Source organism: Rhipicephalus microplus, chromosome 1, assembly GCF_043290135.1.
Source record: "Rhipicephalus microplus isolate Deutch F79 chromosome 1, USDA_Rmic, whole genome shotgun sequence".
Classification (NCBI taxonomy): Eukaryota; Metazoa; Arthropoda; class Arachnida; order Ixodida; family Ixodidae; genus Rhipicephalus; species Rhipicephalus microplus.
This window is the reverse complement of record NC_134700.1, coordinates 192,633,677-192,648,151: the sequence shown is the minus strand read 5'-3', so window position 1 is coordinate 192,648,151 and position 14,475 is coordinate 192,633,677. Positions and strand designations below refer to the sequence as shown.

Below are 14,475 nucleotides of genomic sequence, written 5' to 3'. Positions count from 1 at the left end.
TTTTTATCCGGATCAGGGAAAGGCTGGATAAGTATTGTGATTTTAAAGTATCACTAGCTGCCGGATTGTTCTAGAATATTCACATCATTGCCTCTTCAGTTTACCAAACATACTTTTTAAGACAGAAGCCCTACATTCTTCATCAAACGCGAAATTTGACCATCGGCGTCAACGTACTACACCTCCACTTAACGTACCAATGACTTCACAAATCACCAAAATTTGTGTCGTCATCATGGCAACATGGAGACATCGCGTGATGCAACTTTACGCGGTGAAGTCATCAATGACATCGTGGCCTGGTCGGTAGTCGGATCGGTAACGGAGGCAATGTAAAAGCACTTTAGGTGCAGAAATCTTTCGAGGGGTGGTGGCGCGAAAGCATCAGAGCATTGGCTGGGAAGGAATAAAACATGTCTTCTGCCTTCGAGTCGTCATTAGTGAATGCATGAGCAATGCTGTCAGTTTTTATCCTTAGAGCTTATTCCCGAAGCTCTGGGAGAGCCATGAAGCGCATGTAATTGTGTCATCGGAAAGCCAATTTGAGTGCAGCCTCCTTTCAGTGAGGATACCCACGCCTTATATGATGTAACTACGATGACAGAAAGAAGTATTGATAAGTATCCTGAATTCAGATAATCCTGCTACAACTTCTCGGGGAGCTTAGATTTTCTGATGATGGGTTTAGGCTCTGTTGAACTTCTCAACAAACTGATAGAAAGGCCTTGTCAGAGATCTGCACCGCGTTTGCTGCGTTTCACCTGCACACAGTGCAATATTTATGCTCCTGACAACTGTTTCTAAGTCAGCAAGAGTAAGCGTAAATAGGAAGCGTGAAGGAATCACTTTCGAGAGCAACGCGAGTCAAGAACAGCATTACACTTCTTCGAACCAGTGCTTCAAAGCGTGAATAACGAATGATTTTTGCTTGTACGAAGCAGTTAATAAAGATAAAGATGCACCATAGTTGTCGTTTTAGGTTAGCTTAAAAAAGCTACTTGACTTGGCGTGACATTATTCTGACATTATTGAAAGGCTCTAGAAAGTTATTTTCAAAAAGAACACTCAATATGTCTTTCAGATAGTTGTTATCTATAGCAAGGTCATTTTTAAATACACAAAACACATATCGAGAACTATTAAGGCCGAATATTACGACATAAAGTTTATACTATCATAAAAAATCAGTCTTTTTTGCGCCTTCAAAAGCATTAAGAATATTATCTGGTGACATGGTTCGTTTTTGCTTTGCTTCTGGGGCTCCGTAGAGAACTATAATACAATAAAATCAGCTCCCAATAAGCATGTCTGGGTAAAAAAAAAATTCAAACATTTCTCTTTCGCTGCTAGTTGGTTTATCGATCAACTACTGCGTGAGCTTTAAGCACATAACTTGCAAGTCTTATGAAAATTCATAGTACCGGACGAGGCCGTTGGAGGATCAAGTTTTCTTTTCTGTCCCTGCGGAAATATATCAAGGCAACACCCTGTTAATTGCCCTATATTTGTTGTCTTCCTTCCACAGCAGACGTGCTTATTCTCTGAGCAACCATATGGTGTTTGGTGTCATGGTCTTTATCCCAACAATCTACCGTTACGTCATCAAAAAAGCTGGCAAAAGCGTGGTACAATCCCCAGAACCTCAGTGACAAAGGTTGCTTCTTAGTGGTAAGGAGGATAACCCATTGCCCTCACAAATGGGGAATGCGATGTCGCCAGACCATGAGGCTTACTCAGCCTGCCACAGATGTAATCCCGATAAACACTGGCGCCTAAAGAATAACTGGCACTTGTAGGAACGTGCTAAGAATTAATCCATCAAACGACCTCTCAAGGGGAACACGGGGTATATACAAAACGGCATTCCCCACGTAAAAGCTTTCTGGGGCACTGGCATACATTTTTCACGCGCGCTTGCAATCGTCGCTTCTGCCGACCCTGCGAGCAATGGCGCAGTGCCTGCGAATACTGCGTCGGTAGACACAAGGTCGCGTATTCTAAACCAAGCCACCGTGCCACATTTGAATGGGCTGTGAAGGCGACGATGCTTGCATAAGAGAGATATCGATGCATGTTAAGTAAGTTCAAGCAAGAGATCGAATATACCAATACCCCATGCTGCGGCGCCTCTGAGAGCAGAGGCGTCGTCTTGAAAGGGCATGCCTAGTCAATTATGAACACCACTTCTACTAGAAAGGCATCTTCGAGTTTAGGTGGGACCTTGGATGAAGAAGTGACAAGCATCAACTGGATCCTTATTTCCCCGCCCTTCAAGAGTGGACTGGAGTACCACAGTAAATTAATCGCACTTGACATTTGGACAACTGCCATGGCCTCCTTTCTCTGCGCTTGTCATCTCAGATGTATATTGAAAGCAAACGGACTCGAACACAACGCGCAAGATTTTTATCACTGTTTAGGTAGTCATGTCAGGATTTTCATTACATCCCTAGTGAGATACGGCCTTTTCTGTATTTCTGCGTTTAGAAGTTTTTGTGCCACACTTCGAGGTGCACGTCTGAGCACCAGCCCCCCTTTACTAGAATACTCCAGAGCACCCAGAACTATGTAGTTGTCACGTACACAGCGAATCGTTGTTGGAACCATGTAGATTATTTTTTGCATACGATGGGATAGCAGACGCACTAGGTGGCAACTAATTCCCTTAAAAACCCGCAAAATTGGAACAAATACTGGGAGTACTACTCACACTACCGTCTCTCCATGAAAACCATCTTCTCCCCACTTCTGCAAGCAGAATATACCCGGATTAGTACTTATACGCACTCTTTTTGTGTGACAAGCAGACCCTTGCAATAATAACTCTACTACACGCCAAATGATTTCATTTAACAGGAACATTTTTTATTCGACTGAAAGTTAATATTTGATCTTTTTGTTTTTTTATATTGATGTGATGTGAGGAGATGTTGGTGCATCAATAGGGCACCGGCTATTCATAGAAACACTAAGACAGTCTTAAACATTCTTGAGATGCAATGATCACACTATCGACGTGGGGGTCACAAGTTCACAGGTATGCTGCACAACGTTTTCCATTCCAGCTTTCCTGATGAAGCTGATAAGATTTCTACGTTCTTAATTTATGATGAGCATGGTATATTGCAGCCCAGCCATACGCTACCACAGAGAGCATATGGTCACTTATGCATCAGACTTTAATAAATAGAAACCTTGCAACAAGCACATGCATGATAACAGAGCCGATGAAGCATTCATAAAGAACAGAAAAAAACATGCATAAGTGTTGCAGGAACAAGTTAGGCAAGACAGAAAAATACAAAGTGAATAAGCTTCATTTCTCAACCTGGAAAAGCGTTTGAATGTTGTATGTCAATAGTACGAATGAAAATATATCTCGAGATCAATAAGGCTAAGACTTATCATGAGGGCTGGAAGGACTCAACCAGCAGTCTTGACCGCGACAATATATTGCTCTAGACCAGCTAGGTTATGATTTGCTTGAACATCGGAAGGTTGGTATATCGGTACAGCTTGCCATAGAGAAAGAAAGGAAAACTGCAGGCACACTTTTCCAATCGTGTTCTTTCTTTCCATACTCTATAGCCCACTGCTATCAAATCACGTAGTGTTAACATTCGGCTTGGAATGAGCAACTTCTGCGCTCCAAGATTTGGCTTCATAGCTTCTCGCGCTCTTTGAAAAGAATTATTAGAATGTACGTTTATGTAATAACCTCGAAATGGCCTTCAATATTCATATTATCTGTGAGAAGCGCACTGCGTTACAACAAATGATGTGGTATGAATAACTTTTATATCATTATAACCTGTACGAAGCTTTATGTTTCTCCACACCAACTTCAGGTATTGCAGCTCGCGTTGAGAATTTTCCAGTACACGTCACACCTTCTTCGCCTTGGCACACTGCGAAGGAGGCATCAATATTTCTCGAAATTTAATAATCCTGCCATGGAGAGGAGGGTCCTGCCCAAGCAAAAAGAAAACGGTGTTCGTGGAAGAATCACAACTAAGTATCGCGGGCACGACAAATAAAACACGACCTGCTGAGACAAAATGGAAGCCTTGCCGGCCAAGCGTATATCGGCTCTTCGAAACAGACCCCGCACACGCACAGCTGAGAATCAGCAACAAAGTGAACAAGCTGGAAAAAAATATATATATTCCGGGTGGTATACCGACGTTGTTCCGGAGAGGGAGCTATCTCGCTCATCGATTTCTGACCCGCGAGTGTCTGTGTGTGCGTTCGTACTCCACAGGAAACACCAGCGGGGAAGCGAGTATCAATTGATGTAAGGGGAAGAAACAACAAAACACGATGCCAGACGTCCTCGGGGTGAGAAAGGCGTCGAAAGCGTAGCGGCAACTGCGAGGCATCTCGCACTGCCATCGTTCCGAACCCGCCTGGCGGAGGATTTCGTTTTCATCGAAGCAGGAGAAGCGACCTTTCCGAAACGCTATCTTTCTAGGATGCCAACCCGTATATGCCTGCAGAATAACTTAACGCTCGCTGGTAACCAGCCGCGAGGACCAACAGTGGAGGGAAGACGATCCCTCGCTCCTTGCAGGTCCAGGTTGGGTGGATCCTGATTACCCCCATTGATATCGCGGGGGAAGGGCCATAATCAATTGAGACCTGAATCGAAGCCGTATATATAAGCGGACATCGGGGAGGGACGCTGTCACTCTGTTGTGCACACGTGGCTTGGGTCAGACCTGAGTAACTACGAACAGCTGACGCGGCGTCCAAACCCAGGGAAAGAAAGATGCTCGCCAAGGTGAGTTCTCCGATTCACGGCACCAACACTCGGATACTCGACGGTGGTTCCCCGGATTATCGACAATGCGCGCACCCACTCCTCGGAGCATCGTCAGCGAGGTTTTCTTCTTTCGGGAAATGGTTGTGCAGGTCTAGTTCTGCGTGTGGCGATGCGAAACAGCCAGGCAACAAAGAAACGAACGCTGGAGATGACCCACTTCCGTGCATACCTACCTGGCCTCTTACCTCATACACGGTCACTGTCAGAAGCGAACTGTACCGTGAAAGGCCTCCTAACTTACCCACTCTAGTAATGTAGTTTGACAGCTGGAGCTACTGACGAAAATGTGCTTAGGAATGACGGTCATACTGGTTATTGCTATTATGACGCTGTTCATAGTGACAAGTATGAAAATTATTGCAGGAATCTGTGCATCAAGTGTCCCATTCATTATTCAATACTAACCACGGAGATTTTGCGTGCAGGAACTACGATGTGATTGTGAGCCACATCATAGTAGATAACTTCGGAAAGTCTGAACACCTGATATTTGTACCCCGTACTCTTATTTCCAAGTTCATTAATCTTAGAGCTCAACCAAACCTTTACGGAATTCTCATTCCACAGCAACTATATCAGTAGAGAAAGTGATAAGGACGGCACTTCACTTCGCGTGACTTCAATTCGGACATTTTGTACAGTGGCAGACACCCAATACGTGCTCATATTTTCACGAGGCTCAGCCATTTGCTTGGAAATCTCAGCCACGCTGTCTGCACACTCATACGGCATATTTTGTCAGAAAATACTGTGCTGGAAGAGGTCTGGCTCTCTCATGCGGTGATATCACTCCACTCAGACTACTCCCAACAGCCCCTACAGCCTTCAGGCGTCGCAACGTCGCGGACCTCATTTCTGGTTAGCCACCTGTACGAGTGGTAGGGAAAGCATTTCAGCATTTATTATGCCTACTACACAAGATACCTTGTGGGACATTGCTGCTATAAATTTTTTTAAGATATCTTTTGAGATATTCCCGAGAATGTTTTTTTTTCAGAGTATGCTATTAACTAGCCAATGTCTGAAGCAAACTTTCCGTTGAATGCAACTAAAGATGTGCTACATGCATTTTTTTATGACCGACCTCACAACTAGCAATGAATTCGCGTAGAAATTTAAGTGGTTCACCCAAATTGCTTTAAACTGCAAAATATCACTTTCGTGAGCCAGCCCTACGTCTTCACTATTAAACTTGACTTATGGAGAGCATGTCTGTGCAGAACGCTCCAAGACAAATGTGGAAGTCATGCTTACAAAAGTGCGACAAGCTGACAGTGTAAAGATCTGTATATTATTTGAAATTAATGAATACGAAAATGCATCTGTATATGAATTTCTAGCTTTCCGAAGGAGAATATCAGCTGAAGTTCATACCATTGTTGTGCGCTTCGCTTTTCTTACAGCTCATTTTCCTGGCGGTCATCGCCTGCGCCATGTCTCAAGTGCTTGTCTACCCAGGTGGTGGCGGCTTCGATGAGGTAACTACAGTGCTATGTGACTCGCTAAACACTTCGCTGCCCGAACAATGCAGTCGCGGTTTCTAGCGTAACCCCGTAATGCAATCGATGGTGAAACGGTTCCACAAGTGTTAAGAAGTGCCAAGAGACTGTAAAGAATAAAGAAGTAAGGCTCGGATGACCTAGTGATACACTGCCAATGCCATAGTATTCAACGGTTTGAAAGCCAGACACTGAGAGGGAAGGCATGTGGCGACCTGTCTGACTGTGACAGTGCGAGAAACAGTGCACCGCTATAAAACGTGTAACGACCCATCGCAGTTGCGAAACCGGGCTACAGTGAAGTCCTTAGAACAATGGACCTGAACGATTAAAGATGCGGGGAGTGAAACTGGCTAGCGTTAAGCGCACCAGGCAAATTCCTTCAAACATTTAGTCACAATATATGGCCCAAAAAACGGACACTCCGATACCGAGCGTGTTGCATTGCTGCGGTAGTGCTAGACGATAGTTATAGCGAGAGAACAGAATGATGACACAAAGACAAGAAGGACACTAAGGACACGAGCGCTCGTGTCCTTCGTGTCCTTCTTGTCTCTGTGTTGTCGTTCTGTTCTCGCGCTATAACTATTGTCCTGCCATACCAACTAGCTCAAGCTGACACACTTGTAAAGTAGTGCTAGGCCAGGTAGATGGGGCATATTTCAAGGAACCGTGGCCACACATCCGCCAGCTATACACTTACGGATATAATGTGGCAGAGGAACTGTTGCATTGCAGGAAGACTGGTTAGCGCATAGAAACTCATCCTTCTAGTATAAAATAAAATACCATCAACTGACATCGTGTAGGGCTTTCATTGCTTCGGATTCTTCTCGTTAGCCACCGTTACCTTTCCCGGTTCGTATCACTCCCTTGCTGTACGTTCCTCTGAAGCACTCCGTAAAGATGCTTTAGCGAAGCTGAAACATGCTGCCACGGTGTTTCACACTCCATTCATTTTGATCACTTATCAACGCGACACCGTTAAAAAGCTCGTTTCGCAGAAATTCTGACGTCGGCGTCCTTGGGTGTGAGCGAAAAAATCATCATCTTTGCGTGATCGAGAAATCAATGAGATGCCCATAAAATATATAATTAAAAATTCTGGATGTAATTGGAGATTTAACACGGGTTGTTTGAGTGACGAGCGTGTGTTCTACTAGACAGCTACGTCTCTGCTTGGAAATGCAGTGAAAGTAATCTTCATGTTTTACAAACACATGCGTCCTGCATACATGCTTCACATTACAACATGAAATATAGCCGTAATAACGCGTGGTTCAGGAGTACACTGCCATCGGGCGTCAGAAAATAGAATTATCATAACGACGTGACAGTTTAAAGCCAGTGACCCACTAAATAAGACACACACGCTACTGCACCCTTAAGGCCACGTAGTGGGGGCATTGCAAGTTCGAAAATATGTCATACACTAGTTGTTTTAAGTACGCTCTAGCACCAGAATATTGCTGTCACGTTCTACTCCTGAAGACTAAGCATAAGAATACCCCCATTTTTAAAAGCTTTTCTCTATTAGGATGCCGGCTATGTGTGTCTAGAAATCCTAAGTTGTGTTTGCAGCCCACCTCTGGTGTTTTTCGTGTTTACTAGACCATTGGTGAGGAGCGATATTTTTCCCCCAATTCAGGTGACACACACCCGATCAGCATGATGACACTCTTGTACACATTTGCAGGCACCAAAGCTTTTACGATTCGTCTAAACGCCTCCGCTGTGAGTTGAAACCTGCGTTTTGATGCTGATCTTAATTTCTAGAACGACGAAAAGGCGCGACCCGTCGTACACTGCTATAGTACACGGATTCCAGACGTACAGTGCTGACGAGGCTATCACTTGAAAGTTGAGGCGTGAATTTTTTTATTTTGTGCCTTTCTAAAAATACCACCTCCGCTTTAGTCTACGGCAATGGATCCATTTCGTCTTCTTTCTGAACGCGTGCATAAAATTCCGAACAGGAAAGACGAAAATGGGAATCGGGCATCGCGTTAGAACAAAAGAATGAAACCAATCTTTGAGCAAGGCATTATCGTACAGTAGGTTGAGTAACAATCACCTTTATTGGTATAAATAAAGGTTGTTGCAATAGGATCATGCCTGACGCTTACGGAAATACACGTTACTTTTGTCGACGGCACTTTTTCTGGCCTTATTCACTCATATTTTTTTGAGAGAACGCTTCTTATGGCCTCTAAAAATACGTCACTGGGAGAATCTACTGTCATAATTCAGAATACTACAAAGCCGTAATTATCAAAATCTTCAGACAAGAAAGAACAAAAGCTACCGGAACGTAGTATACTTTTTTTTGTTCAGTAACTTACATAGGATAAAGTACGGTTTCTACAAAGAGTAAGTTCCATGCTACAAGTGGTAAGACGCTAAACTACGTGCACATGTATATAGGTAACTTAATATATCTGCCTTACGAAATTCAATATACTTTGTTGTGGTACCATTGCAAGAAAAAACGAGTTTTACTTCCAGCCCGCTTTGTCATTGGAAGGTTAAGAATTGCTTCTCAATGTTCAGGCTTGAAATATTTGAAATATTTCATTTTTATTGCTAAACGTTCACTATAGGTAAACAGAAAAACAGAAACAATGAGGTGAACCTTTCTTTTTTTGTTTTGTATGACATTGAGCTAAACACGGGCCGTATGTTTACGATGGTAATGCAAAAGTCACTCGATTCCAGCAAAGGAACATAAAAATGCAGGTCAGATTCACAATTACTCCTGCTATCTATTTCTTACTCTGATGCAACTTTAAACAAAAATAAGGGCATTGCACGCAGGTACAATTTACGTGACTGCTGAAAATGTTACTTTTTCCCCCGAGTCATCTTCTGGGCTGCCAGAGCACAAATACCACTTTAGAAACACTCTGGCGCGCAGTGCATCTCGTACGCTTCTTTCATTTGTTACATCACAGAAAAAAAAATGGAAAATGAGGTAAAAGAGCTCAGTACATCTTCTGCTTTCTCGTATTTAGATACTTCACGATGCGGAAACACTCGACACTTTTACGGTGTTTCATTAGAGATCCACGAATAGGTCCACCTAGCCCATTCCGTTCTCGCTCGTACTGCCACAGTCGTGTGCTCTTACATTGTTTTCATTACGGAGGTTTCCTTTAGGGCAAGGCACCATCGTGGTCTTCGTAGCGTTACAAGGAAGATTTTCGTTTTTGCTCATGCCTTGGGGAAAGAGATTGCACAGACACCTTACAGTTAATACACAACGCTTTACTAAGTGAAAAGAAAAAAAAAACAACACTACGCTTGCCTCTTGTACTGGTCTGGCTGTACGCGCCGGCATATTTGTTACGCAAAATTAATAAGTGTGCGAAGTAGGCGTCCAGTTTGGTCTAGGTCCCCACCTCAGCGCTGTTGAATAAAGCACTTTTTTGGGCTAGACGATACAAGTTGATCATTGGTTGCGGAGTTATGCGGTGCATGGGTAAAACAAAAAAGACGCTTCCGACGGAACAGAAAGCACTGCTAGAATACTTTTATCTGTTATTCTTTTGTGAGAAGCCACCTCAGGCTGCATCAAGGAGGAAGGAAAGATACCAATAAAAAAAAGCTGTATGCTTGAACCAGAAAATTTACAAATCAAATCAGAGTAGCGGAACTGCTATCAAGAATGGTCCACGTAACAATGCTGCGCAGTTCTCCTCAGCTCGTTCGCTTGCGCGAGGGTTAGAACATGTCGCTTAAGAATGCAATTTCAAAATTGTTTAGCGACAAAGTTCGAGTGCACGCACACATTTCTGCCAATACCAAACCGAAGGCCTCAACTATACTTCTCAGTCTTCCTCCGCCAAGTATGTTTTCGTTCATTCATAGATAAAGAAAAAAGTAATATTCAGTAGGTCTTACGTGCCAATTCTGAGGTTATGATTATGAGACTCGCTGTAGTGTCGTACTCCGGCGTAATATTCAACACGTTAGGATATGTCGCATGATGCAAGTGAGTCGATGTGTAGCCCCTGGAATAAATGCTTTGGCCCTGGAAAGTCCAGGTACGCCAAGTAAATATTATCTTTTTTACTCTCTCTACACTCAGTATGGTGTAGCCTGTTAGCAAATGGACTCTGTGGCGTAAAGGTTTCCTCTGCATGCACGTGTGCGTATCTGAAGGGGAGGAAGAACAACAAAAGACAAGGCAGGGAGATCAATCAGGCCCATGCCCTATTTGATCTCAGCGCTGGGGATAATAGAAAAACAAATATAACCATAAGAGAGAGAATAGAGTCTTTCTTGTGTTACTCGCCAGAAAGGCAGAGAGAGAGTTTGCTTTACTACGAAGTCAAGTAAACATTCCTATCTATCTATCTATCTATCTATCTATCTATCTATCTATCTATCTATCTATCTATCTTTCTATCTATCTATCTATCTTTCTATCTATCTATCTATCTATCTATCTATCTATCTATCTATCTATCTATCTATCTATCTATCTATCGACAAACATCACCCCATGCTAGCGCACGTTGCACAGTGCATTGCGACAAAAATGATTTCGTTTTCTTTTCGCAGCCACCCCAGCCCTACCACTTCAGCTACGACAACGTGAACCCACTGGAGGGTGCCCACCACTATCACGAGGAAACCAGCGACGCCACCAACTCGCGTACGGGCTCTTACGGCTACACGGATGCGAACGGCATCACGCGGCGAGTCGATTACGTCGCCGACGCCGGCGGATTCCGCGCCACCGTCACCACGAATGAGCCGGGAACAGCCGCCAGCGCCCCCGCAGACGTGCACTACAACTCGCCCTACTCCCACTAAACGACGCTACGGCCGCACGCTTTAGAAGTGCTCATATTGTCTATAGCCCGCTTACATTATACCGGTTGTGTTATCATTTCGAACACCTGCGACCTTATCCTGCCGTCTGGTTGATGTGACAGCATAGAAAACTTTCGCTCTACTGTATTAATATAATCATGGTAAGGATTCTTGATTCCATAACCACGCTATGATTATGAGAGGCACCGTAGTAGACTATTTCGAAAAATCCCGATCACCAGGGGTTATTTAATTTGCGCCTAATTTTGAGTACATGGGCCCCCGGCATTTCCGCCTCCATGAAAAACATGGCCACCATGGCCGGGATTTGATCCCGTCACCTTAGGGACAAACATTGAGCACTAAAAACACTAGAATACCATGGCGGCTTAACATTAGCTGTATTACCATTCCACACCGATCTCACATGCAAGCTGCTTCTCTTGCGTCGCTTTTGAGAAAATTTGTGTGCATATAAGTAGTTCTGTTTTCTTTTCACGTCTGCTAGAGACAAAATGGGACTTTCGTTTTTAGTCTTATCCTTTAATCAAGGGAAAAAGCTTTCGATGTACACAAAGACATTCGATAGGCACCTTGGCAAACACAGTATTATTACAAGATGTGTGCAAGTTTTTATTCAGGTTACCTACAGGACATCATCATCATCATCATCATCAGCCTGGCTACGTCCACTGCAGGACAAAGGCCTCTCCCATGTACCGCCAGTTAACTCGGTTCTGTACCTGCTGCTGCCAATTTATACCCGCAAACTTCTTAATCTCATCTGCCCCCTAACCTTCTGTCTCCCCCTAACCCGCTTGCCTTCTCTGGGAATACAGTTGGTTACCCTTAATGACCAGTGGTTATCCTGTCTACGTGCTACATGCCCGGCCCATGTCCATTTCCTCTTCCTGATTTCAACAATGATATCATTAACCCCCGTTTTCCCCCTAATCCACTCGGCTCTCTTCTTGTCGCTTAAGGTTACACTCACCATTTTTCTTTCCATTGCTCGCTGCGTCGTCCTCAATTTAAGCTGAACCCTCTTTCTAAGTCTCCAGGTTTCTGCTCCGTAGCTAAGTACCGGCAAAATACAGCTGTTATATACCTTCCTCTTGAGCTATAGTGGCAATCTACCAGTCTAATTTGAGAGGACAGAATGTCTATAGGACAGAATCTCTCAATTCCTTTGAAACAGAAACATTCACGCAATCAGTCATTGTGCAAGAACATAATACACTAACAGTATTAACACTATCATCAAGAGAAAGCCTCACATTATCCCCGCCAACAAACTGATACGCTACAGTATTGCTCAATTAACATTTCTCAGTATTTCACCATTGCAAACATTGCCGAAACAAAATTGCCACACGACGTCTTCAGATAACAAGGCTTTATCCTAATATTATTTTGGTAGCTCTAATCTATAGAAATATTTAGTCATTTCATTAAACAGAGGTGATATTTACGGATGATATGACATAGAAAACATTCCAGTACCTAATGCATTCATGCTTTTGTGGATAATCGTCCTTAACACCTTATCCGACTTTCTTGTAACTTTTTCATGGGTGCTAATGGGTAAGCCCTTTTTATATTAAAAAAAGCGATACATTCCTTTTAGAAGCGATAATGAAACCTTCGTAATTTGGCTTCAAGCAAACGGGTTCAACTGCATGCGCTAGATGGGTCGCGAGTGGCGAAAAGACGCACGCTGAAAGAAAAAGTATGAAATGCATAACATACACAAAAACACACAAAAAACAATGCAAGCGCGTTTAGATATTTTTGTATTGTGATATTGTACAGTTTCGTTCTTGTTTGTAAAGTCCGTGATGCGTTGGTGTATTTATTTGTCATCTCTTTTCATCTGCTTGGTATGTGTGCACGTTTGTTATCGCTTGTGCGTTCTACCAATGCACGCTACTTAAGTTTCTTGTTAAAGAAACTTAAGTTCACATAACACCAGCTGGGTCATACGTGTGCTGGCGCAGGGTGCATTCTATTGATTGCGATTCCTATTCTATATGCCCTACTTGTTTAATTAAAACTACGTTATCAGGTTAACAAATACAGCAAACCACTGCTTTATGTTTGTACCAGTCCATGTTCCTAATGCGATAACTCCGCATGCCACCGTGTCGTTTTCGCATCGTGATTTCACAGAATATATTTTCTGTGCCGTGTATATGTTTTATGTTGTACTCGTGTTCAGGTCTGTAACTTGTTGAAGATGTTGCGTCAGTGCCCTTCAAAGCTAGGTTTGTTCTCTAACTCAGTGACTTACGTAGTTGCAATTTTTGTGACGCTTCAAGCAGAAGATCCAGCAATTATTAGAATAATAAATATCATAAGTGCTTGAAAATTCTTCCGGAATGCTAGCGCTTTCAGAAAACTGCTCATTGCTTTCTTTTTCATAACGAACTCTTTAAAGCAGTCATTCATATTGTTTAGGGGAATGCTTTCAGTATATGTCACCGCCTTAATGTCTCGTCCCTTGTTGAAGTGTTGTTTGTTGTGTACAGAAAACAATAAAAAAACCAAGCGCTGAATTTACAAAAACGCACACACGTCTGGTAATTCTTTGTGGCGGCTTCCCTTCAGCGCACTTACGAATACTCACATAGCTTGTGCACTATACTTCAATACAGCTCATAAAACTCTGCGTGGATTGAAAGGGCTTACTGCTAACGCTCAGCGCCAAAGTTATGCAGTGCTCATGTAACGATGAACTCAACAATTGCCTTTGTTGCTTGTGCAATAAATGATCTACGCACTGCGCAAACACAATCAAGTGTGCTAAAAAAGGTAACGTATTGTGTCTTCATTCTTGCCAACCAACTTCAGTTTTTACATTGCCACAGCTTAACAACCACCAAATTCAGTCTCGCTGCGTCGGCAGTGAAAGACCAGCGACACCGACAAGGTGCCAGCCAAGAACACCGATCGCGTTCGAGAATACAGACGGCACGCGGGTAACACCGGCGAGACGCTAACAAAGGAAGCCGAGCGCAAGGGTCTTCAAAGCGTCCCTCCTCCCGTTTCTTTGCGTTTCAAGCAAACGTTTACTCGAGTAAACGCTACACCGAGTTTCGCTTCAAACCGTTCTTCCAGCAGCCACGTCGACATCCGTTTCAACCGGGTCAACTCCGTGCGCACTACTGCTCCTTCGAATCCCATCAGAGTTCCCTTCGGAAAGAATTTTTTTGTTTACCTGTGGATTGAATAATAAAAGAATGAAAATCATCCGTGCGCATTCGTTAGGCGCGATCATGCGGACATAATACGCACATTTAACGAATATCTTACTGTTGTCTTACTCATGAATCTTCT

At 43.4% G+C, this 14,475-nt stretch overlaps 1 protein-coding gene across 1 annotated transcript; it reads left to right on the top strand.

Annotated features, from left to right (window-relative positions):
* Positions 1 to 4,623: 4,623 nt before the first annotated feature.
* LOC119178695 (cuticle protein 10.9) lies at positions 4,624 to 13,708 on the top strand. The gene is made up of 3 exons (XM_037429926.2): positions 4,624 to 4,780; positions 6,226 to 6,300; positions 10,885 to 13,708. The coding sequence occupies exons 1-3, from the start codon at positions 4,769 to 4,771 to the stop codon at positions 11,137 to 11,139; spliced, it is 342 nt and encodes a 113-aa protein (XP_037285823.1). The 5' UTR covers positions 4,624 to 4,768; the 3' UTR covers positions 11,140 to 13,708.
* Positions 13,709 to 14,475: the final 767 nt, after the last annotated feature.

Bases quoted from the DNA above. Each gene is read 5' to 3' on its own strand.
- LOC119178695 (XM_037429926.2), top strand. The intron at 6,301-10,884 runs GTAACTACAGTG...TTCTTTTCGCAG, and splicing joins GTGGTGGCGGCTTCGATGAG to CCACCCCAGCCCTACCACTT.